The 24,159-nt window shown below is 37.2% G+C and overlaps 1 protein-coding gene across 1 annotated transcript in view; it reads right to left on the bottom strand.

The window, feature by feature from the left end:
- Positions 1-24,159, bottom strand: part of MORC1 (MORC family CW-type zinc finger 1) — a 162,780-nt gene that overhangs the window by 125,033 nt on the left and 13,588 nt on the right. The window contains exons 5-8 of the mRNA XM_047100229.1: positions 20,816-20,906; positions 19,515-19,623; positions 15,205-15,364; positions 13,169-13,274 (exon numbers count right to left, since the gene is read on the bottom strand). Coding sequence (XP_046956185.1) covers positions 13,169-13,274; positions 15,205-15,364; positions 19,515-19,623; positions 20,816-20,906 — 466 coding nt within the window. The remainder of the gene's footprint in view (positions 1-13,168; positions 13,275-15,204; positions 15,365-19,514; positions 19,624-20,815; positions 20,907-24,159) is intronic.

Genomic DNA, 24,159 nt, shown 5'->3' with positions numbered 1-24,159 from the left:
TTGTTCTGTACACGACATATCATGGGTAGTCACCAAACTGTTAAGGACAGGAGAAGGGCCAGAAATAGGGGTCCCATGGTCAGCATCATATCTCCTTATCTACCAATACAGATTCTCTGTGGCTGGAGTCTCAGAATATAAATTTTTTAAAGCCACCCAGGTGATTTCTTTAACCCTGCAAGTTTTGAGAACCTCTGCATGGTAGACCTAATGGACAGGGTAGTATGTAAGAAAGGTTGCTTGAAAGAGAAGAACAGAACACTCTCTCACAGGACACCCTCTACATTTATTCATATTGGCTATGCACCAACAGACTCCCACTGAACTGCCCTTGTAAGGTCCACAGTTGAAAAAAATGACTCTAGACTAAATTAGATCCCTTTTGGAATATCTCAGAAGTGCCATATTTTTATTCATGAAAATACCACATATTATAACAAAAACTGTTTTCTAAATTTATTGCTAAAATCTCTGAGGAGTTCCTAAAGTTGAAATTAACAAGGTCTATATTATCTTGAATACAAAGAAGTGCATAAAGATTTTTAACTAGCTTAAATTCTGAACTATGAAGGGGCTAGCCAAATTTAATCTTAGGGTAGATTATACTTAAGAGAAATGTCAACTGAAAGAGGTAATTTAAAATAAAAGTTATAAGTGATGCAATGTAATGAAAATGTTTCTGTCATAACCACAGTATGGCAAGCAATACATTACAATGTGAAGCTGTAACTTTTGATGTGTTCCCAGCCAGCTCAGTTAAGACATAAACTATAGACATTATGAAATGCTGCCCAATGACTGTCAATTTAGGAAGACACTGGCAACGTGGCATCTAATTTCAAAATATTACTTAGCACAAAATTTCAATTCCATTATTCCATATTATATCATCACTCTCAGAGCTGTTTTGTCATATGTGTTCTCCTAACTGCCTGAGATCCTAAGCCATGATTGATTCCAGGGGTATGACAGGACATTATGATGACAGCCAATTCTACAACATGCTTTTTTTTTTTTTTAAACTAGAATCTGTCCTTTCTTGCAAGTTCTCTTAAAGTTGAATATGTAACATATTTATAATGCTAAGAAGACAAGTCACAAAAGCAACATGGCCCAGGGAAATCACATGCATAACAGAACAGGTACAATGCTTACATGAGTTACAGGAGTGACCAAGTCTTCACCATTTGGAACCCGAAAGAGATTTCAACAAAAGCACTTTACAAAATTTCCTAAAACTAAAACTCCCTCTTTCCCTAATAAAGATCCGCAACGATCTTCAAGGATGGAGGACAGTGGAACCCACTAAGAAGAGTGCTGGTACCTTCCAATAGAAGTATCTATGTATTCTGAGAAAATTATCTAGACACTGGCATTCAATTCAGTGCTAGCTACCTATCAGACCCTAGGTTAGTTTCCACTGCATTACAATAGTAGGTGCTAGAAAGAAGTATTGTAGGGAAAAGCAGAATGGAGGGAACTAAGATGTACTCAGAACCTCTGTGTGCTAGGTACTGTGACTATTCTATTTCTACAGCATTCATATTAAGCAGATCATGTTCCATGTAGTACCATTTTATACATGACAAGACTAAATTTCAGAGACCATAGATAACTTATCACTAGAATGAAAGCTCTCTCAACAGAATTCAAGCCATTTGGGGCAAAGATATTTGTAGTTTTTTCCCTTGATATATACCCAGCTTCTAAAACAGGTCCAGGGGTGCCTGGGTGGCACAGTCGGTTAAGCGTCCGACTTCAGCCGGGTCACGATCTCGCGGTCCGTGAGTTCGAGCCCCGCGTCGGGCTCTGGGCTGATGGCTCAGAGCCTGGAGCCTGTTTCCGATTCTGTGTCTCCCTCTCTCTCTGCCCCTCCCCCGTTCATGCTCTGTCTCTCTCTGTCCCCAAAAAAATAAATAAACGTTGAAAAAAAAATTTAAAAAATAAATAAATAAATAAAACAGGTCCTGACACTCAGTAAATATCTACTGAATGAGGGAATGTAAAATGAATCTAAGGAAGCCCAAGGAAGAACAGTAAGGAGGCCTGTGTACCTAGAGAAGATGGGAGAGGAAAGGAGGTTAGAGAGTCACAGAGGACTTTATCATGCAGGATGCTGCAGAACATTATAAAGACCTTCGCTTTTCCTCTGAGTGTAATGGGAAGTCATTGGGGAATTTTACACAGAGAGTTTTTAAAAGACTGCTCTGGCTGCTACAGAACAGTGAGGGTGGCACAGTTTTTACTGAACCAAGAGAGACCTGTGGCTTGGTGGGAAACCCTCCATAATAACTATGGCGAAACACAATGATGGCTTTGACCAGGATCACAGCAGTAGAGGAGGTAATAAATGGTTGGGTCTGAATCTACTTGAAGGCAGAACCAACAATAAGCAAGTTAGAAATGTCATCGAAGAATTCTCAGTGCAAGAGTCCTGAGTATGAAGAATTTTAAAAAGTCAAAACCCATAGCTAGACACATTGTGGAATTTTATTTAAAGCTACAAGAATTCCTAAAAGCTATTCAAGGTGGGGAAAATGAGCAATTTATAAAAATTTAGTAATCACATCTGCATTAGGCTTCTCATAAACAACATGGATTCAAGACATCGAATAAGCAATAATTTCTGAGGGAAACTACTTTTGAATCAATGTTTCTTTATTCATTTAGACAAACATTGAGGAAGAAAAGAAAAATAAAGATACTTTTAAGGATACAAAGCTTCCAAAAGTTTACATCCAATGGACTTTGAAATAATTATCTGAGCAATTACTTGAGCAATAATAATCCAGCAAATGAACTAATGGGTAAATTAAGATTCAGGATGGAAGATGGTGTGGTAAGCAAAGAGAAATAATAAATCCTATAATTTAGTCTAAATGATTACTTATGCAGGGTATGACATAATATTATAAAATTTTATAAATAAATCCAAATAAAATAATCAGAAAAAGGTGGAACTGGTAATGAAGAGAAATAAAGCATACCAAAGCCTTGACTTACTTGTGAGTTAAGATAGATAACACTTTTAACTCTACACTTTGATAAGAAAACTAAGTTTGATATATTTATTTAAAATATAAAGGCAGTCCACTCTGAAAGAATAGCATGGAACAAATAATTTTCAGACTATCTGAATGGGAAAACATGAATCTTCCTTCTTGACAAAAAAATAACAACTCAACCAATCTCACAAAGGGGGAGAAAAAAAAATAAGGCAGAACAAAATTAAACCCAAGCACAAGCAAATGGCAACAAATTAAACAAACAAACCTAACCACAAACAAATGACAACCAAAGAAGTAAATATAAAACATAAAATGAGAAGGCAGAGTAAGTCCAGCTATAGCAGATGTCCTAATAAGTGTAAACTAGATAAATTTCCTATTAAAAGATAGAAGCACTCAGAGTGAATGCTAACATATCTAGTTACATGCCATTTATAAGAGACAAATTGAAAATTAAATAACACTGCTGAGAATAAAGCAGTGAAAAACTATGTGGTAAGAAAAGTTAACCAAAATAAAGCAAACATAGGTTAATGTTAGACAAAAACAGAAACAAAGTTATTAGAAAGTATCACCGGAACACAGAGGGATATTTTACATTAATAAAGGTTCACTTAAACAAAATGTGTGTATGCCATAAATCTAATGACTCAGAAACATATATAGCAAAAATTAGAAGAAATACAAGAAACATAGACAAAACCATAGGCACTGTAAGATTCATACTGCTCTCAGAAATTGGGGGATCAAGCTGGGGGGCGGGGAGGGGGCGAGGCAGAATGGAAGATTTAAATAATTTAATTAAAAGCTTGATGTTACAAAATCTTTTTCAGAGAGTCACAATTTTTCCAAGGTTTAAAACATTAGGCCACAAGAAATCTCAACAAATTTCAAAGAGTCGATATGATGCAAACTACGTTCTCCGATCACTGTATAATAAAATTACAACAGTAATAAAAGGATATTTCACCCCCCCCCAACACACACACACACACAAAATTTAGGTACTTGTAGATTTTTAAAATACTTTTTGAAAGTAATTCCTGAGCTAAAGAGGAAATCAAAATGGAATCTGTAAACTATTTAGAAATAAGCAATAATGAGAGTTCTACTTTTGAAACCTGTAGAATAGAGCCATGATGCAGGGGTGGTGCTGGGAGGATGCATAAAAGCCTTAGTTGTTTAGATTAGAAAACGAGATTGAAAGTAAACAAATAAAAGATACACCTCAAGGAAGCAGGACAAGTAAAATAAAACAACGTTACAGAAAGTAGGAGAAAATAGAGAAATACAAAATAAATAAGAATCTGAAATTATTTTATTTTTAAAGACAGTTGAAACAACTAAGCCTCTCTGGCCAAGAAAAAGAGATGACATACCATGCAACAAAAGTAGTAAAAGTGGACACAACCACAAGGTTGGGGGAAACAGAAGTTTTATAGGAATATTTTATGTAAAATTCCTTATCAACAAATCTGAAAATCTAAATAAAATGAATGTTTTTATAAGACATTATAAATGACAAATTTGATCCAAGAACTTAAAAATCTGAATAGATTAACAGTTATAGCACAATTCAAAAGTAATAAAAGTAGTAATAAAAAAACACAGTGATAAGACCACAGACATCATAAACTAGCTGGGTTTATTGTAGGAATGGAAGAATGATAGTTGAATATCACAAACTTTCATAGTATACTACTTTAACAGATTAGAAGAGAAAAACAAAACTAACTCATCTCAACAGATGTCAAAAAACCATTGACTGAAACTTAACAGCAATTTTCTAATGTGAAAAATAAATAAAAATCACTCAATAAACTAGAAATAAAATGACTTACTAAGCTTGACAAAAGGCACTGATGAAAAGGAAAAATAACTAGAACAAATATCACACTTAATGATCAAAGATAAAAGAATTCCATTAAGACAAAAAAAAAATGAACTATTGGGACCTCATCAAGATAAAAAGCTTCCGCACAGTGAAAGAAACAATCAACAAAACTAAAAGGCGACCAACAGAATGGAGGAAGATATTTGAAAATGACAGATCAGATAAAGGGTTAATAAGCAAAATCATACTATAAGGAATTTATCAAACTCAACACCCAAAAAACAAATAATCCAGTGAAGAAATGGCCAGAAAACATGAACAGACATTTTTCCAAAGAAGTAATTCAGATGGCTAACAGACACACAAAAAGATGTTCAACATCGTGCATCATCAGGGAAATACAAATCAAAACCACAATGAGATACCACCTCACACCTGTCAGAATGGCTAAAATGAATGACTCAGGAAACAACAAATATTGGGAAGGATGTGGAAAAGGGGGAACACTTTCCACTGCTGGTGGGAATGCAAACTGGTGCAGCCACTCTGGAAAACAGCATGGTGGTTCCTCAAAAACTTAAAAATATAACTACAATCATACAATCTAACCACCAAAATTCTTAACTACTGTGGCATATATGATGATGTAAAATTACACTCAACTATATAAAAGAAGACTGAAATAAGAACCAAAACATAAATATGTCAGTTCTCCCTCCGTCAAGCTATAAATTCAATAGACTACTAATCAAAGTCCCAAGAGATTTTTTTATAATAAAACTTGAAAAGCTGACTTTGAAATTCATATGGAGGAGAACATGTGCAAGAACAATCATAACACTTTCAAAAAGGACAGTGAAAGAGTACTTGCCCTACCAAATATCAAAACACATTATAAAGGCTATAGCAATTAAAAAGTTCTAATGAAGCAAGAACAGAAAAAATATATGAAAAGAAATAGGTCATCTAGAAAGAGATCCACAAATGATGAGAATTTAGTTTATATTCATGATGCATTTCAAGTAAGTAGGAAAGGCTGAATGATTTTAAAAATGCTACATACATTAGAAAGTATTAATCCATCCTCCCCTCTGCACACACACTTCACATCATGTGCAAAAACAAATTCCAGATAGATTCAAAAGCTATAGAAATAAACCATAAGTATTTTTAAAATGATAAGAAGATATACTTGGTTAAGGAAAACCTATCTGAGGTTAGATACTCATAAAGAAACTCATAAAGATAGAAACTCATAAAGAAAAATACTGACAGATTTGACCCCAAAATATCAAAAATTTCTCTAAGACAAAGGACAGTACTAACAATGTTAAAAGTCAAGTGGGGAGAGAGGAGTTATGTGTGGCTATAAAAGGCAATTGGAAGGAACCTTGTACTGATACACTGGAGATTTGACCAGATGGATTACATCAGTGTCAGCATCCTGGTTGTGATATTGTTCTACAGTTTAGCAAAATGCTAGCATAGGGGAAGCTGAGTTAAGGGCACACAGGCTTTCTCTATATTATTTCTTATAACTGCTTATGAGTCTACAATTACCTAAATACAAATTTTAATTTAAAAAAAGACAAGTGCCAGATTGAAGAAAAAATGTTCCTCATATTTAACATCCAAAGTACTAATAACTAAATAAAAGTTCCTAAAAACCATTAAAACTACATAATAGAAATATACAAATATAAACAAAAGATACAAGCAAATCATGGAAGCAAAGTAAGCATCCAAAAAACATTAAAATATACCCCATACCGTCAATAATCAGGAGAAAACAAAGTTCAGAGAAATATTTAATCTACCTGGCAAAATTTTTAAAGTTAGTTTATATCAAATCTTGATGAAAATGGGGCCATTGACAAAATTCAGATCATTGGCTGGGTGCATAGATAGTTTAAGCTTTTTGCACAGCAATTTACCACTCTCTATTTAAATTTAAAATTACTATCACTTAATCTGGCAATATTATCTCTGAGAATCAATACTAAAGAAATACTCATGCAAGTGCCCAAAAATAGAAGTATAAAGATTAGCATTAGTTAAAATAGTGAAAAAGTGACGTCGATATAAGTATGATGTACACCAATCTATAATATCATGCAAATATTGTTTTATACCAATGTACAGTTATTTATTACTTTACAGTCACTTTTTTAAAAGTTGCTTAAAAGTGAGGTATAGGAGTATCCAATAAAAGAAAAAAGGATTCCTTGGAAAAATGGCTTATTGTCGCATTACTACAGCAGCAGAAGTATATTATGAGCCTAGAATATCTTATGATGCCAAAAAGTACAAAAATATTCAACACTGATGGTGATACATCAAAAGAACATAAGAGTCAGCCTAAATAGGCTCCCACTAGCCAAATCTAGGACAACTTTAGCCACAACGTTAATACTAATAGTGATAGATTATTACCCTTAAAAGGAATGCATGGGTCCCTACTGCGTGTAAAAAGAAGAGGGGCAGGATGAATGATAAAGTATGGTAAATTATCAACATCTAGGGAGTCTGAGGGAAAGGTATACTATAATTCTTTGTAATATCTTTGCAACCCTGTTGAAAAGTCTAAATTATTTCAAAAGAAAAAGCTAAGAAGAAAAAAGTATGACTTCAATATAAACTGACAAGTACTGAAAAGTCTAGATGACACACTTCAATAAGCCCAAGTTGCAGAGTTATTTCTATAGTAGAAGAGAGATTGGAGGGGCAGGGGTAGAGAATGAGAAAGCACTGTTACACTGATTTAGGTATCTATGCACTTTTGAGAGGTTTTCAAGAAACTCATATTTATGTACCACTGGAGGCTCACCCCAACCTCTGCCCCAAAGATTACTGTTCCTGGACCAGGTGCTGGACCACCAGGTGGAAGAATGAGACAGGGGAGAGAGTAAAGAAAACTAACACCTGGATCCAGGATTTTTTGGTGGCATATCTTATATGAAATTTCAAAACCTCAGTTCTGAAACTGTAATTCCATACTGGTGTACACATAAAGAATTCTATGTCCTATGAGTGAAATTTAAAACATCTAGATTAGAGAGTAATTCCACACCTGCCAAAGATAGACTCTCTGGATAAGGAATGCTGAAGGAGAATCCCAACCCTATGGATCTTGTACATTCCAGTTTACAGTAACCACCTGTGAGGCATTACAGGCACTGACATCTCAGAGCCATCTACCACCTGCCATCTTCCATTTGGTCAGTCCTACTGCATTCAGTCAATAGAGGTTCTCTGGCACCTGGGTGGCTCAGTGAATTGAGTGTTCAACTCCTGATTTTGGCTTGGGTCATGAACTCACAGTTCGTAAGATCAAGCCCTGTGTTAGGGTCTGTGCTGACGGCATGGAGCCTGCTTGGGATTCTCTCTCTCCCTCTCTCTCTGCTCCTCCCCTGCTTGCACAAGCTCGCTCTCGCTCTCTCTCTCTCTCTCAAAATAAATAGGGGCACCTGGGCGGCTCAGTCGTTTAGGCATCCGACTTTGGCTCAGGTCATGATCTCACGGTTCGTGAATTCAAGCCCCACATCGGGCTCTATGCTGACAGCTCGGAGCCTGGAGCCTGCCTCGGATTCTGTGTCTCCTTCTATCTCTGACCCTCCCCCACTTGTGCTCTGTTTCTCCCTGTCTCTCAAAAATAAATAAAAATGTAAAAAAAAAATGTTTTTAATAAATAAATAAACATTTAATAGAGGACCTCTGGAAATCACTCTGATTTTAATCATCTGTGTGATTGTGGCTAAAGGTTACTAACAGCCACCAGTCGGAAGGAGAGAACAAATTGACTTGATTTTGTTTTGACTACCTCAAAGGGGGAAGAAAAAAAAAAACTTAGTGGGGAAAAATCTGCAAGAGTTTGAGATGCAGGACTTGGTCCAGAGTTCCCAAAATTACAACATAAAACATGAATTAACAAACAAACATTGTCTAGGCTGGCCCTAAAGAAACATCTTGTTTTCTGTTATTACTTCACTACTCTTTTCATTAATATTCAGTATTCTCAGCCCTTCCCCTGCCTCTTTGTTGCAAACTCTTAACTTCCTTTTGATTTCTTACAAAGCTATTTTTCATGTTGTCTTCTACCCTTTTAGGGCACTTTGCCTAAGTTTAACATGGCAGATTCTTTCCCTGCAGATATAACCTACTTTCTGTATATCGTTATGTATGGAACTCTGTGATTCCCTGGCACTCCCCACATGTCACATTCACAGATTCAAATTCCGATTTAATATATCACACATTAAATGCAAACTTCTGCCTCATCTGATTCTGAAATTCTGAGATGACTTTTCTGTCTACATATTCTCTTTTAATGTAAGTAAAAACAGGCTGTCTTTAGACTCATGTTGCCAAAGCACATGCCACTGCCCATGTGCTTGAATATCACTCCTAATGAAATTTTCATGAGATTACTGTCATCTTAAAACAGGACTCTGCTAAAGGTCGGATATACTTCTGTAGAGCATCAGTGCAAAGCCAATAAAGGGTACTGATTGCAAAGTTTAAGACGAATATCAAATAGGGCGCCTGGCTGGCTCAGTCGATTAAGTGTCCGATTTCGGCCTAGGTCATGATCTTGCCGTTCCCGAGTTCGAGCCTCCTGTCGGACTCTGTGCTGACAGCTCAGAGCCTGGAGCCTGTTTGAGATTCTGTGTTTTCCTCTCTCTCTGCCCCTCCTCCAACTGCACTCTGTCTCTGTCTCTCAAAAATAAACATTAAAAAATTAAAAAAAAAACCCTGATATCAAATACTCACAAGAACTATATGAAAGTTCAGACACTTGACTCAGTAGTTCCATTCCTGGGAGTTTGTCTTAAAAAAACAATTCAAAAGAATAAAAAAAAAATCCATCTGCATGAAAATGTTTACCTCAATATTATCCATAAATAATGTGAAACACTGGGACCAATGTTACTATCCAAAAATACAGAAATTGTTATGTAAATTATGATGAATCAATTTAATGGACTATCGTAAAACCACTTATCCAGAAATTATTATGAGACTTACCCAGACTATATAATAACGTAGGTTGAGAAGCAAATCATAAATGAAAAATAAAAATGAGAAATTACACTTAAAAACACTAGAATTGAATGAAAATTATGATATACAAATTATTTTCTTTACAATTTTTTAAAATATCATTTCACTTTTGGGCAGCCTGGGTGGCTCAGTTGGGTAAGCCTCCAACTTTGGCTCAGCTCACGATCTCACAATTCACGAATTCGAGCCTCACATCGGGCTCTCTGCTGACAGCTCAGAGCCCAGAGCCTGTTATAGATTCTGTGTCTCCTCTCTCTGTGTCTCCCCTGCTCATTCTCTGTCTCTCTCTCTCAAAAATAAATAAACATTAAAAAGAAGGAAAGAAAGAAAGAAAGAAAGAAAGAAAGAAAGAAAGAAAGAAAGAGAAAGAAAAAAGGAAGGAAGGAAGGAAGGAAGGAAGGAAGGAAGGAAGGGCACCCAAGGCACCTGGGTAGCTCAGTCGGGTAAGCTCCCAACTTTGGCTCAGGTCACAATCTCACAATTCGTGAATTTGAGCTCCACACTGGGCTCTCTGCTGTCATCACACAGTCTGCTCTGGATCCTCTGTCTTCCCTCTCTATCGGCCCCTCCTTCCCTCGTGTGTGTGTGTGTGTGTGTGTGTGTGTGTGTATTATATATTATATATATTTTTACAATAAACAAAATTGGAACAAAAAATAGTATCAGAGGGGCGCCTGGGTGGCGCAGTCGGTTAAGCGTCCGACTTCAGCCAGGTCACGATCTCGCGGTCCGTGAGTTCGAGCCCCGCGTCGGGCTCTGGGCTGATGGCTCGGAGCCTGGAGCCTGTTTCCGATTCTGTGTCTCCCTCTCTCTCTGCCCCTCCCCCGTTCATGCTCTGTCTCTCTCTGTCCCAAAAAAATAAATAAAAAACGTTGAAAAAAAATTAAAAAAAAAAAAAAAGTATCAGAAAAACCTCTTCTCCGAGACCAAAAAAAAAAAAAAAAAAAAGCCTGAAAGTTTGAATTTTCCTATTTCTATGTAGAAAATTAAATTATTTTCAGAATCAGCAGGACCATACCATCTAAGACCAAAGGTGGAAATTGCATAGTTCCAAGGTTTGAGACTTGTTTTGAACAGAGGAAGAATCATGCTCAGTGGTTTAAGGGGACACAATAACCACAAGAAAAATGGCAAAGGAGTTATTATATTACAAACCACCTGTTCTGAAAACCAAGATTATGTAAACTGCACTTGTTTAGAAGTTCAAATAACAGAAGTCGTAAGTGCAAGAAGAGTCAGAAAAAGATCCATCTTTGACCAGAGTATTCTTTCAGCCACAAGAGTCCATGTTTTCCTGGTCCCTTAGTAAAGAGGATCTGGGTTAATGGTTAATGTCAGAGCCCACTGGCTTTTCAGAGGGGAAACCTATACATAATTACCCCCCCCCAGGAGGTGATACTGCTGTCCCTCCTTGGCACTATCATGAAACTCATATCAGAAACCATGAAATAGAGAGCGCCCCAGCACAGAAATGACATCTCCTCTTTACAACAATCCAGCCTCATCAAAATGCCCCCACCCATCTTTAAAAAGCTTTTCTTGTGATTAAACTACAAAAAATGTTGAAAAACCAACCAAACAAACAAATCCAATGTGGTCAATGTTCCTAAATTAAACTGTACGTACCCTGGGTCTGACACATTTTCATTTTGTGATTAATTGCTTAAATGACTTAAGAAGCTTCTGACTTCATTAAACCATCTGGAAACAGTAAGAACTTTTTCCCAAAGAATTAGCTGTCAAATTATTCCTCTAATAATTTTATTTGTTTCCTGACGCTAGTGTCGAAATGCCAAGGCACTCTGACAGATAACTGCTTGAAAATTTAGTCCCAAAGCTTTTAAGTAGCATGAGATATTGGTTCTGGAACCAACTGTTAAGCAGAAAGGAAGGGTCAGCAGGAAAGGGGGAGATGGTAATGGATGTGCCAGTAACAGTTCTGGGCCTCCTTTCTGATCTTGGCGTATTAATACTGCCAATAGGGTTCCCAGCATTTGTATAACAATAAAGAGGCTGGATTTTTTTTTCCAAGACAAAAACCCTTCATTTCTGTGTAAATTAAGAATTACACATTTTAGAATGAAATAAGAAAAATATAAATCATAAAAAAAAACTTTAAGTAGAAAAGATCATCTAAAAGCATTATCAAACATTAAATTTTCTAACTGGGGAAGGAGTTTTCAAATTTCACCTCAAAGACAAAACAAAAACAGGTTCTTTGTTAAGTTTATGTATTTCCTTGGGTCTCAATATCTTAGTCTAAAATTGCACTGCCCAATATGGTAGCTATTGGCCATGCTAGAAAACTGCTCCAAATTGATACATGCTATGTGTACAAAACACACACTAGATTTCAAGGATTTAGCAGGAAAAAAAGTATAAAATGTCTCATTAATATTTTTCATATTAAAATTATAATTTATATATACCAGATTAAATAAAACATTATTAAAATTAACTTGACCTCTTTCTTTTTACCTTTCCTAACGTGGCTACTAGAAAATTTAAGATTTCATATATGCTTCATATTTGCTGCTCTCATTATATTTGCACCAAACATCAGTATTTAAAACGAATCATTCTGACACTAAGAAACTGCACGTTCAAGCTGATAAGTTTCAAATACAAAGTTACTTTGGAGAAACTTAGGTTTGGTCACTGTTGCATTATTTCTCCACAATTTTCATTCATGCTCCCAAATCCTTCCTTATTCTATTTCATATAGATTCCTAATAGCCAAGAAAAATGAATGTGTCAATTTATTTACTTACAAGCTGCAAGCGTGAAGTTCATAAGGCCATTCTTAATTATCGGTTGGTCATATTTCTTTTTGCTCCACACCATACTGATGCCCATTTTTAATGATATGTAATGAATAATGAACTCTGTTTTCTTCAGTTTTAATATTCATAAAATAAGAGTTTCAGAATTAGAGAAGCTTAAAGGTGTTATTCCAGTGGTTCCAAAATGTGCTGCCACCTCGAAATCACCTGGGCAACATGTGAAAAATATTGACTCCTACGCCTGATATCTGGAGATTCTGACTCAGCAATGTCTGGGATGAGACAAGATCCTATACTTAAGAAGCTGTCTGGGTCACTCAGAGGGTCAGCCAGGTTTGGGAATCAATGGTCCAGCCTAACTCTCTTCATCTGTAACTGGGGTAAAATGAATTATCTCAGTGCTAAGGCCCAGTGGCCTCAGACACAGGACGAGGATACTGCCATTATTGAGAGACATTCTGTCAAACACACATACTACTCACTCCTCAAGAGCCCCAGCCATCAGCATATCTTCCTTGTCAGTCTTAACATCCAACTCTGGCTCTCCGCTAAGCAAAAGCTTCAAGTTATAAATAACCAGCAAAGTACCTAGTAGAAAAAAGGATGTTTGCCTTGTCAGTATTGTAACAACACCAAATATTAGTCATAGTGCTATTATCTCATCTATGGAATTAAGCCTACTCTAGACCAAATTTCCTTCAATACTTCAGTAAATAATATGCTTGGATAAGTTCCAAGATGTACGTCTTACAGCACATTCCACTTTCTTCCAGAGTGTTGAGTTTCTACAGGAAAGTGTTTATTCCTAGTTAATTCATTGTAAGTCTCTCAACGTGGATTCTTAAACTTTGGCACTTTTTTCATAATTTGCATTATGAAAATAGTTGGAGGAGTCTGAGCTAAATTTGTATTGTAGGTAAAGCTCTTGTTGGTGGAACTGAAACCAATGCACATAAAAACAAAGATGAGTTTTTAAAATTTGTACAAATATGAAGAATTGCTTTTAGACCCTATAATAGGCATTGGCAAACTTTTTCTGCAAAGGGCCAGATAAATAACATTTCAGGCTTTACAGGCTGTACGGTCTTTGTGACAACTACTCACAATTCAAGTCCACCACTGCAGCATGAACACTGCCATAGAGAATACATAAATGAATGAATTTAGCTGTGTTCCAATAAAACTTTATTTATAAAAACACATATGGGGCTGGATTTGACCTGCAGGCCACAGTTTTCTGACCCCTGCTCTAAAGCATAGTTAACAAAAAAAAATCCCAATTCTTTACAAAGTTGATTGTGATATAAAGACAAACAAGACTGTCAGAGAAATTAAAAAAACAGCCAATTACACTTTTCCTGGTAGTACTAAGACACAAGAGAGAACAAACAGCACGGTGACGAAAATTGCCTGTGTCTAAATCCTGGATCAATCATTTATTTACCAATGCAATGACCTCAGATAAATTTCCTAACCTCTTTGAATCTAATTTTTCCAATCTACACAATGGAGTTCATGAGGCACCTAAAGCATAGAGTTGTTTTGAGAATTAAATGCATTAATATTTATAAGGTGTTTAGAAAAATATTCAAGAAATAGTATACCTTTCATTAGTATTTACATGAGTATTTCACAATTAAAAGTCGACCAACACTGGGTTCTATTCCTGAAACTAATACTACAAGGTATGCTAATGAACTTGAAATAATTTTTTTAAAGTCAACCAACAAATCACATTAGCTCCCCTTAAAGTATATCATGTATACATTAATAACATTAATCTTTATTAAGTTGCCACTAGTTTTCCTCTAAGAGAAAAGGGAGACAGTGACAAAAAATACCATTTTTAAACAAAATGCCACAAATTCGAGAAGAAATTTTGAGGGCAATACAAGCCAACTCAGAAACAAATTTCTCAGAATTTCACTATATACATTACATAAATCAAGGAGTTGCAGAAAGGAAAATGCACACAGCTTTCTCTAGAGTAGATTCTTCTTGTTTCTAGATAGTAAAGGTAGAAGTTTGGAGAATGAGTGGCACTGGAAAATGTTAGTAGACACAAATACAGAAATACAGAAAGCTCTGTTCATCTGGAACATGAAGCTTTTACTAACTCTCTGCCACAGAAACCTAGACTCATTGGTTTCTAAGTTGCTAACTCTCTTACAAAACTCTCCTCTAACCTTAGACGCTGCGGTAAGCATCTCCTAACTCTGCTATCTGGTGCAGGGACTATGTATTCCCTGTGGTCACACACTATGTCATCCTCTTCACAACCAGAGTTCCCCAAGCTCAGGCAAGTACAAATCTTTCTCCCATCATCAGGCATTTAGAGCTATTCATGTCTGGATTCACTTAAGACAAAATTCATATGGATAAAATGAATGACTGTGCCCATGAGAGATCCTGCATGGTATTATAAATAGAAAAAATACAAAAGTACATGTAAAGTATCTTTCCAAAGGCAGTAAAAGCAAATACTTCTATCAAGATTTCAGAATTTTGGTGATCTTACCACATTTCCCGTAGATCATATCAAACTGCTGCATCAATTCAGCTTCATTTCTAAATGGAGAGTACTTAAAAATTATAGACAACTCTGTTGAGAATTTTTGAGGATCATCTGTAACAGATTCTCTGGTTCTTGTTAACCATGAAGGTATTGGAACCACAACCTGTAAAAAACACACACATCAGTTTACTATGAAATATACAAATACAAACCATCATCCTTCCGTCTGTTCCTAATTCAGTCCATTCCTCATCTAGCCAAATTGGAAAACATGAAATTGAAAGTTTATTTCCCCCTTGTATTCTAGTTTTATAAAGAAGAGACACATAACAATTATGTACACTCAGAGTTGTGTTCTAAAATGCTCCATTGTAGAATGTGGGGACAGATGGAGTCTGCTTCGGCCCACTAATGAAATATGGGTAGGATGGCAGAGGGAACAACGGTACTGACACTTCAGAAGTTGAAAAGTACATGACAGCATATCCAGGAAAGCCGATCGGAGGCCCATGCCAGAAGAGAAAAACAGCCTGTTTACAATTCAGAACACCGTAAAAGGCTCAGAGACTGATGGCATGAGTTAACTGTGGAGGTGAGATACAGAGGGAAGAGCCAGAAGTAGCATCCCGAACCCCATCTGCCACTAGCTCTCCCAATTCCACAGAGACTGGATGCTTATTCTCTAGAAAGAGTAGAACAAGCTATTTCTGGATTAGAGGATATGTCAGGCACAATGATCGGGGGACCTTACTGAGATCAGAGGGGTCGAAGTACACATACTGAGTGCTGAGAACCCAGGCCTCCTCTCTCATTTGGGTCCCCCAAAGATGTCAGGTAGGCCTTCAGGCAGAAGACTGTAGGAGTTTTCCTGGAGAAATCGGACTAGCCCAGAAGGAAAAACATCTAGAAAATTACATTGAGGGTTTCGCAATCATACAGCCCAGCTAGAACACCGCTCTCACAGAGCTTTCAATCCACATTTTATTGGACTACTCTTTAAAGTAGTACTCCAATATGATAAATACAGACCAAATAAGCACAAATAAAGAAACTCAGTGGAAACAAAAACTGTATGAGGAAGATGAACATTTCAGAGGAAAAAATAAATAAATCATTGTTAATATCTTCACAATGCTAAAAGGAAAAATACTGTATCCATGAAGCAAAACTATAGATCTTTAAAAAGGAATATTAAGAGAATTTAAAACACTTGTTGGAAATGAAGAATATGATTACAGAAAAAAATTTCTATGACAAGGTTAGAAGATAAATGTTAGGAAATCTCCCAGGAAACAAAACAAAAATATAAACAACAGAAAACAGGAGAGAAAAGATAAGAAAATTAAAGAACCAGTTCAGATGCAACAGAAGTTGCAGAAGGAGAGGAAAGGGAATACGAATGGAAGAAAAATCATTAACTTTACAGAAAAATATTCCCCAAATTGAACAACACGTGTTTCTAGATTGAAAATGCCCAACAAGCAACCAGCACAATGGATGCAAATAGACTGGCCCAAAGAGCAAAATACTTAAATCAGAACATTGGAGACAAACAAGATTCTACTGACTTCAAAATGTACAAGGGGAGATAAGAGTCAGAAACAAGATTCAGAAATTTAAATGGCTTCGGACTTCTCAATAATAACGCTGGAAATAAGATATTGGAGCAAGGCTTTCAAATTCCTGAGGGAAAATTCACTCCAACCTACAAATAACACCAAGCCAAATTACCACTGAATGTTCAGATAGAATAAAAATATTTTCATGCATGTAAGGTCTCAAAATACTTGACCTTTCATGTACCCTTGTTAAGAAAACTCATGGAGGGCACCTGGGTGGCTCGTTGGTTAAGTGTCAGACTTCGGCTCAGGTCATGATTTCACAGTTTGTGGGTTCAAGTTCCATGTCGGGCTCTGTGCTGACAGCTCAGAGCCTGGAGCCTGCTTCAGATCCTGTGTCTTCCTCTCTCTCTGCCCCTACCTCTCTCTCTCTCTCTCTCTCTCTCTCTCTCTCTCTCTCAAAAATAAATAAATAGAAAAAAAAAGAAAAGAAAACTCATGGAGGATATGGTCTCAAGGACAGATGATGGGAGCGAGCAGAGCACCAGCTGTGGAGAGCAGGAGTGAGGGGGAGTGCATCAGAAGACTCCAGAACAGAGTCGTCAGTAGGTGGGAGTAAGAAGAGTACAGGAGACTGGGGTTAAGATAGCAATAAAGACAGAAAACCAAGAAAATATTCAGTGACAGTGTTAAGAACATAGAACATTAAGCAGACAATTATTAATTCCAGGAAAAATGAAAAATCATGCAGGTAAAGGAAAAAATAGCTCATGACATGGTTATAGTTGTGAAAAGTGGTTCTGGTCTTAAAACGTAAATATCAAACATTAGCATAAGTAAAATTACAATGGAGCTACGTTGAGGGTGGAGAATTGGGATGGTATGTATGTGTGATATAAACAGAGGAAAAAATATATATAAATCCTTTTGTAATGAGCAGTTAATAGATAATACCTACATCAAACCAAGAAGTAGTAATACAAGTAATACAAGTAGTAATACAAGTAATACAAGTAGTAATACAAGTAATACAAATACAATACGAGTAATACAAGTAATACAAGTATCTCTTATATAGAGATATTAAGGAAAATATTGAAAAACTCTGCTCATACTCTTGAAAGAGACAGCCTCTGTAGTACTGGAAATGGGAAAGGGTTGCTGGTTTTAGTTTTTAAAAAAAGGAAATGGGCCATCTTAGGAAAGCTGTAACCTCAGCTTTGGTCAATTTTCCATGCCTTTACATACATCAAGTACAACATAAATGCTTAAAGCATTGCTTTTCCTCATTACCAGTCTCTCACTCAACTACTCCCTATTGCCTATAGACTGTTCCTTATCCAGCCCCACTCCACCACTGCCAGTGGGCATGCCGTGCTCCTCATATCTCCACACTGCCCTTCAAAACCCCAGTACTCATCTCCAGGTCTGAGAGTTGCTCCCATTTCTCTCCACGTATCAGCCCTTCCAGCTGCAAGTGGAAGTCTCTCCACAAAACCCTCACTGACCAATCAAGGCTCTCTATCTATACCATTGTTTCTGACAATTTTGTTAATGGCAGAAATGCATACTCACTGAACAGCTTTCTTTTTCTTTTTTTAACTTTTTTTTATTTTTTTATTTTTGAGACAGAGAGAGACAGAGCATGAACGGGGGAGGGTCAGAGAGAGGGAGACACAGAATCTGAAACAGGCTCTGGGCTCTGAGCTGTCAGCACAGAGCCTGACGCGGGGCTTGAACTCACGGACCGCGAGATCATGACCTGAGCTGAAGTCGGCCGCCTAACCGACTGAGCCACCCAGGCGCCCCCAGCTTTCTTTTTAAACATTCTCATTGTGTCATGTATCCAATTCACATGTGTCTGCCTACATTTTGTGACAAGGCTATCTTATTTTGTGATCACTTTGATGATCAGATGATCTTCTGCTGGTGTCCTACCTTCCACAGGGAAGGTATCTGTGCCAGGCAGTTCCTTAACCTGTATTTGCTGTATGGAATTACAACTGACATTCTGAATAGTAAAACCCAGACATTGCAAATTAATAAGGCATATCTAGGTCATCAGATGGAGTTGAAATTATAGTCACTAGAGTTACAGTTTCAAGTCTATTTTTCACCCAATTTCTTTAGATTTTGTATTCCAAGTCTTTTAATCCAATACTCATTTTATTTATTTTTTTTTTTAATTTTTTTTTTCAACGTTTTTTATTTATTTTTGGGACAGAGAGAGACAGAGCATGAACGGGGGAGGGGCAGAGAGAGAGGGAGACACAGAATTGGAAACAGGCTCCAGGCTCCGAGCCATCAGCCCAGAGCCTGACGCGGGGCTCGAACTCACGGACCGCGAGATCGTGACCTGGCTGAAGTCGGACGCTTTACCGACTGCGCCACCCAGGCGCCCCCAATACTCATTTTAAAATGATCATTTATGGCACAAGTGGTGGAAATGTTTTGCAGGCTCCCAAAATCTCACTGTGCCAAAAGGAGCCTCTTACTCTGGGAGATTCAGGTACATGGATAATGAAAATTAAGTTCTGAAAACTGCCTAGGAGTTAAAAACCCACTCAAGAAAAGTCCATAGAACAGGCTTCCGATAACCCCAGATTGTTGAGCCACCCTCTATCCATTTCCCAAATACGTTCCTAAACTTCTAAATCATAATCAGAAAAGAACCATTGTAACCTTCACCTCCTGAGATGGCAAATGAAAACAACACCGTTACCGTGGGAACCAAAAGACAATCTAAATTCTTACCTCACTAAGACCTTCTCTTTCACAAAATGTCTGAGAAAAAAACACACAGGTCATCGTTTCTTCCTTCTTTGTAAAAAGAATAAAGTCTTTTCCAATCCTCATGGATCCACTATATAAAAAAATCAAGAATATACTGGTTTACATCTCATATACGAAAAAGAAGAAATAGGTGGGCATGAAACTATGCAGTGTAATGAATTGTTCTTTCATAGAAGTAACTCCACTGTTTTGTTGACCCATCACCAAATGGGAACAAATGCTTTTTTCTCAAAGTAGAGCAGATGCATTTGAACTAATCTAGCCCTACACCCTTGCTTGAAACATGACTGCTAGAAATAAGGTACTGTTCAGGACTTAAGAAAAGAAGACTCATCTGTCCCTGGCAGGTGCCACACAGGTGGCATATTTTCTTGTCCTCATATTCTCTTGTCCTCATCTTGCATTGAGACCGGTTAATAAAATAAGCTGTGGACACATATTCACCTACACTAACACATGCTCTGAGAACAAAAGAACACAGAGATTAAGTGAAACTCTGAAGTACAGAGCTGGTCCTTCAATAATACCTAAAAGACGATTCATCACCTATCTGAGAATTAAATTTAAAAATGTTGTAGGGGTGCCTGGGTGGCTCAGTCATTAAGGGTCCAAGCCTTGATCTCGGTTCAGGTCATGATCTCATGGTTTGTAAGTTCGAGCCCTGCATCAGGCTCTGCGCTGACAGCATGAAGCCTGCCTGAGATTCTGTCTCTCCCTCTCTCTGCTACCCTCTTCTCTCAAAATAAATAAATAAACTTTAAAAATAAAAATAAAAATCTTGTAAAGATCCAAGTCAGTTATAGGTATGGAAATCCCAAAACAAGGTAGCATTCTCAAGTTTATATATGTATTTTTTTATTTTTATTTATATATAACATTTATATAAATATAAAATATAAATATAAATATATATATATATATATATACACACACACATACATACATATATATTTTTTAAAGCTTGTTCCCAATATCAATAATACATGCCCTAAAGGAAAACAATTTCTGGGGCACCTGGGTGGTTCAGTCAGTTAAGTGTCCAACTTTGGCTCAGGTCATGATCTCATGGTTCATGAGTTCTAGCCCTGCATTGGGATCTCTGCTCTCAGCACAGAGCCTGCTTTGGATCCTCTGTCTCCCTCTCTCTACCCCTCCCTGCCTTGCTGTTTCTCTCTCTCTCTCTCTCTCTCTCTCTCTCTCTCTCTCTCTCTCTCTCAAAAATAAATAAATATTTTTTTTAAAAAAGGAAAACAATTTCTCACCTTTTAAGACCATTACCATATTGTCCAATAAACTTCAAGGTTGATGACCGTTTCTTAGATGTTCCAAAGTAAATGATATCTGAAGCCTCCTCTGTAATTGAGAAAGACATTTAAGTGGTTAGGAATTATGAATCATTGACACTGGCCAGAGGTCCAGTTGTCAGGATGTCACACGTATCTCAAGACATGAGAACAAATCCACATCTCTTGGGTCAGTCCAGAGACAAGGATCCTTGTCAGGCTCCATGATCCCTGCCCAGGATCTCAAGTGCAATATGTTGACGGTCAGACAGACCTAGCCATATGACTTTGGGCACACAGAGCTTAAACTCTGAGTCTTAATTTCCTCGTCTCTAAAAGGGAACTGTTAATACCTATGTTAGAGCTGTTGATGAAGATAAATATATTAAATGAGATTATCTACATGTGAAACCCTGAATACAATGCACACTACCTGTTAAGTGCTAATAAAAGTGTTATAATTATTTGTACCACTACTAATTTTCCACGAATTTGACTCTTACCTGGCCCCAGGTAAGACTGAGAAGGGCAGAATGGCTTCTGGTCTGATACTACCTGAGGAAAAAGGGCTACTTGTTTCAGACTCTCATAGTTATTCTCCAGATCTCTCCAGGGCATTCTGGAATTCTAGAGAAGAATCCTCTGAACTTCAAGGAGTTTATGTAACCTGCTCAAGGTTAAACAGCTGATAAATGTTACTGTAAGGGTAATAGTACAGAGTTACCAGAGACCATATTCTGTGGTTTTCAAAGCACACTTCACAGACTCCCATGTATGGTGGGGCCAGAGTTCTGGGCACAGGTATAGAACAGTGACATGACCCCTGTCCACAATAACTTTATGTCATGGCAGGAGAAACAGATTAAAAGAAGCAAATAAATAAGACCATTTATGAGAGTATTAGGTAAAGAAAATAAAACCAGGTTAATGTGATAGAGAATTAAAAGGAATGTGGCCCTCAGAAGGAATGATCAGGGAAGGCCTCTTTCCTAAGGTGACATCTGAGATGAGATTCAAGTGAAGGGCTAGCAGGTGTAGTTGGAATGCTATAAACAAGGGAGACAGAGACGTGAGAATTGATCAAAGAGGTAGACAAAGGTCAAATAATTCAAGAAACTAGAAGCATTATTGGGGAGTATAAATTTTACCCCAAAGTAACGAAAAAGCACTATGGGTTTTAAGCAAGGGAATGATATGATGTGATTTATATTAAAAGATAACAAATACCCTCAGGATTGCTATGTGAGGAATGGACTTAATGGGGCAGGACCAGAAGTGAAGGGGTGGAAGCTACTGCAGTTACTTCCATGGATCACGGTTGATCCAGATCAGTTTGGGCCACAGAGGCTATTTTCAGTCATCAGATAAATTCTTCCTTCTAACTTACTACTTGATTTCCAATCAATGTTAACAAAGAATTGGTCTCTCAACACTAGTGGGCTTTTAAAAATACTACTGCATACGTCAACTGAAGTTTGAGTTCCTTCTAAAAATCTGAGTATTTGCCACTTCCCTGTGTTTTGATCATTTTGCTCACAGCCATATATAAAAGGAGCTGCTTCTTTTTTTTTTAATGAAGGGCCTTATATAATAGGGAAAGTAGGATAAAATACACAAAGAGGGACTGAGGTCCCTGGGTGGGGAAAAACACACATTTTGGAACAATGCTGGGAGTGTCTGACCACAGCAAACCCTCTCAGGAGTAAGGTCCCTCTCAAGAATGTAATAAACACCACCTACTCCCCCTTGGTTTTCTCAGGAATTTGACAAAAGATCTGACTAAAAATAAGTAGATCATAAACTATGACCCACAAGGAACGGTTTGGCCACAGACCAGCCCTCATACAATGGAAATGAGCCAATCAGTAATGGACAACCAGCACCTAGAGTTATCAGTCCAATAGGGTAGGACTTGAGAAGGAACAAGGGGGAAGGGAAGAGGGGAGGTGACTAGAACCTTATAAAATAAAGACCGTTGCCTATTGTCGCGGGTATTCACTTTCAAATGTCCCCTCTCTGTAAACAGAGCTTTCCTACTATTCTTACTTTCTGATCTTATGCCTCCTGCTCATTTTGTATCTACCTTTCATTCTTTGAAGCAGTGAGACAACAAACCCTGGGTATTGAGGTAAAAAAAAAAAAATCCTGTAACTCTTAGACTAGATCATATATTGTTATTTAAGAACTCAGGTAAATGAACGTAACAGTCAGCCTAGAAGCGAAAAGCAAAACTGTTTTTTCATTATGATTTTCTCACAAAATCTTTCTCTTATTTAAACACTAAGGAAACAACAATACTTTTAATCAAAATCACCTGGAAAAATCAAAGTTATCCAAAGTCAGAACAAGAACTGAGTGAGATATTTGAGCATTTTCTGAACTTGCTAATAATCTTTGACTATTCGTGCCAAGGGAGAACTTCAGAGACTAACAAGAAAACAACTTTTTTTTTTTTTATGTTTATTTATGTTTGAGAGGGAGAGATGGAGCGGGAGCAGGGAAGGAGCAGAGAGAGAGGGAGACGCAGAATCCAAAGCAGGTTCCAGGCTCTGAGAGCCCAATGTGAGGCTCGAACTCCTGGGCTGCAAGATAGTGACCTGAGACAAAGTCAGACACTTAACCGACTGAGCCACCCAGATGCCCCAAGAAAATAACTTTGTATTCTCAGTTTCCTACTAGCAGCACTGATACACATCCTCTTCTCTGGTGTAGAACTGACCAGAACTGTTCCGTAGTGTTTGAACTCCCTATTTTTTTTAACCTAGTGGTCAAAAACCCTGCCTTATGGGACATGGAAAAGTGTTAAACAAGAAATCCCAGACAAGCTATCCCAAATGACTTAAAGCCCTTATCAGAGGGTATCAATTCCACAGCAAACGGGTATTGTGTACCTACTATGTGTTGCATTTTGAATGCCTCAAAGATACAAAAGAAAAAAATCATGCAATGAATTATAAATGTATTCATTATGATAAGAATAGACTGAAGCTATTAAATCCTTGAACTGCAGGCAAAAAACAAACCACGAAAAACAAGGGGAGGTAACCTCCACCTCAAGGTTAAGCAGAAAATTAAAAACAGCCTAAAGGCATTGGAAACTGCCTCAGGACTCTTGCAAGGACTACCTGAAAGGCAGGCTAAAGCAATCTCAGAACCCATCCAGTTACCTTTCTTTTCCATTTGTTCCTAGAATTTTTTTTTTCTAAGTAATCGGTATCTTCTCTTTTTTATTTTTCTTGCAATATTTATCCACATTCACTTTTTGTCTTGGTTTAGATGATTACATTGATTACAATTTACTCTGTCAGCTGGAATAATTAAAT

Source organism: Lynx rufus, unplaced genomic scaffold (assembly GCF_022079265.1).
Source record: "Lynx rufus isolate CCGP_SWC_20201006 ecotype Redwood Valley unplaced genomic scaffold, mLynRuf1.p SCAF_5, whole genome shotgun sequence".
NCBI classification, from domain to species: Eukaryota; Metazoa; Chordata; class Mammalia; order Carnivora; family Felidae; genus Lynx; species Lynx rufus.
Note: the sequence above shows the minus strand (reverse complement) of the source record. Positions and strands in the feature narration are given on the sequence as shown.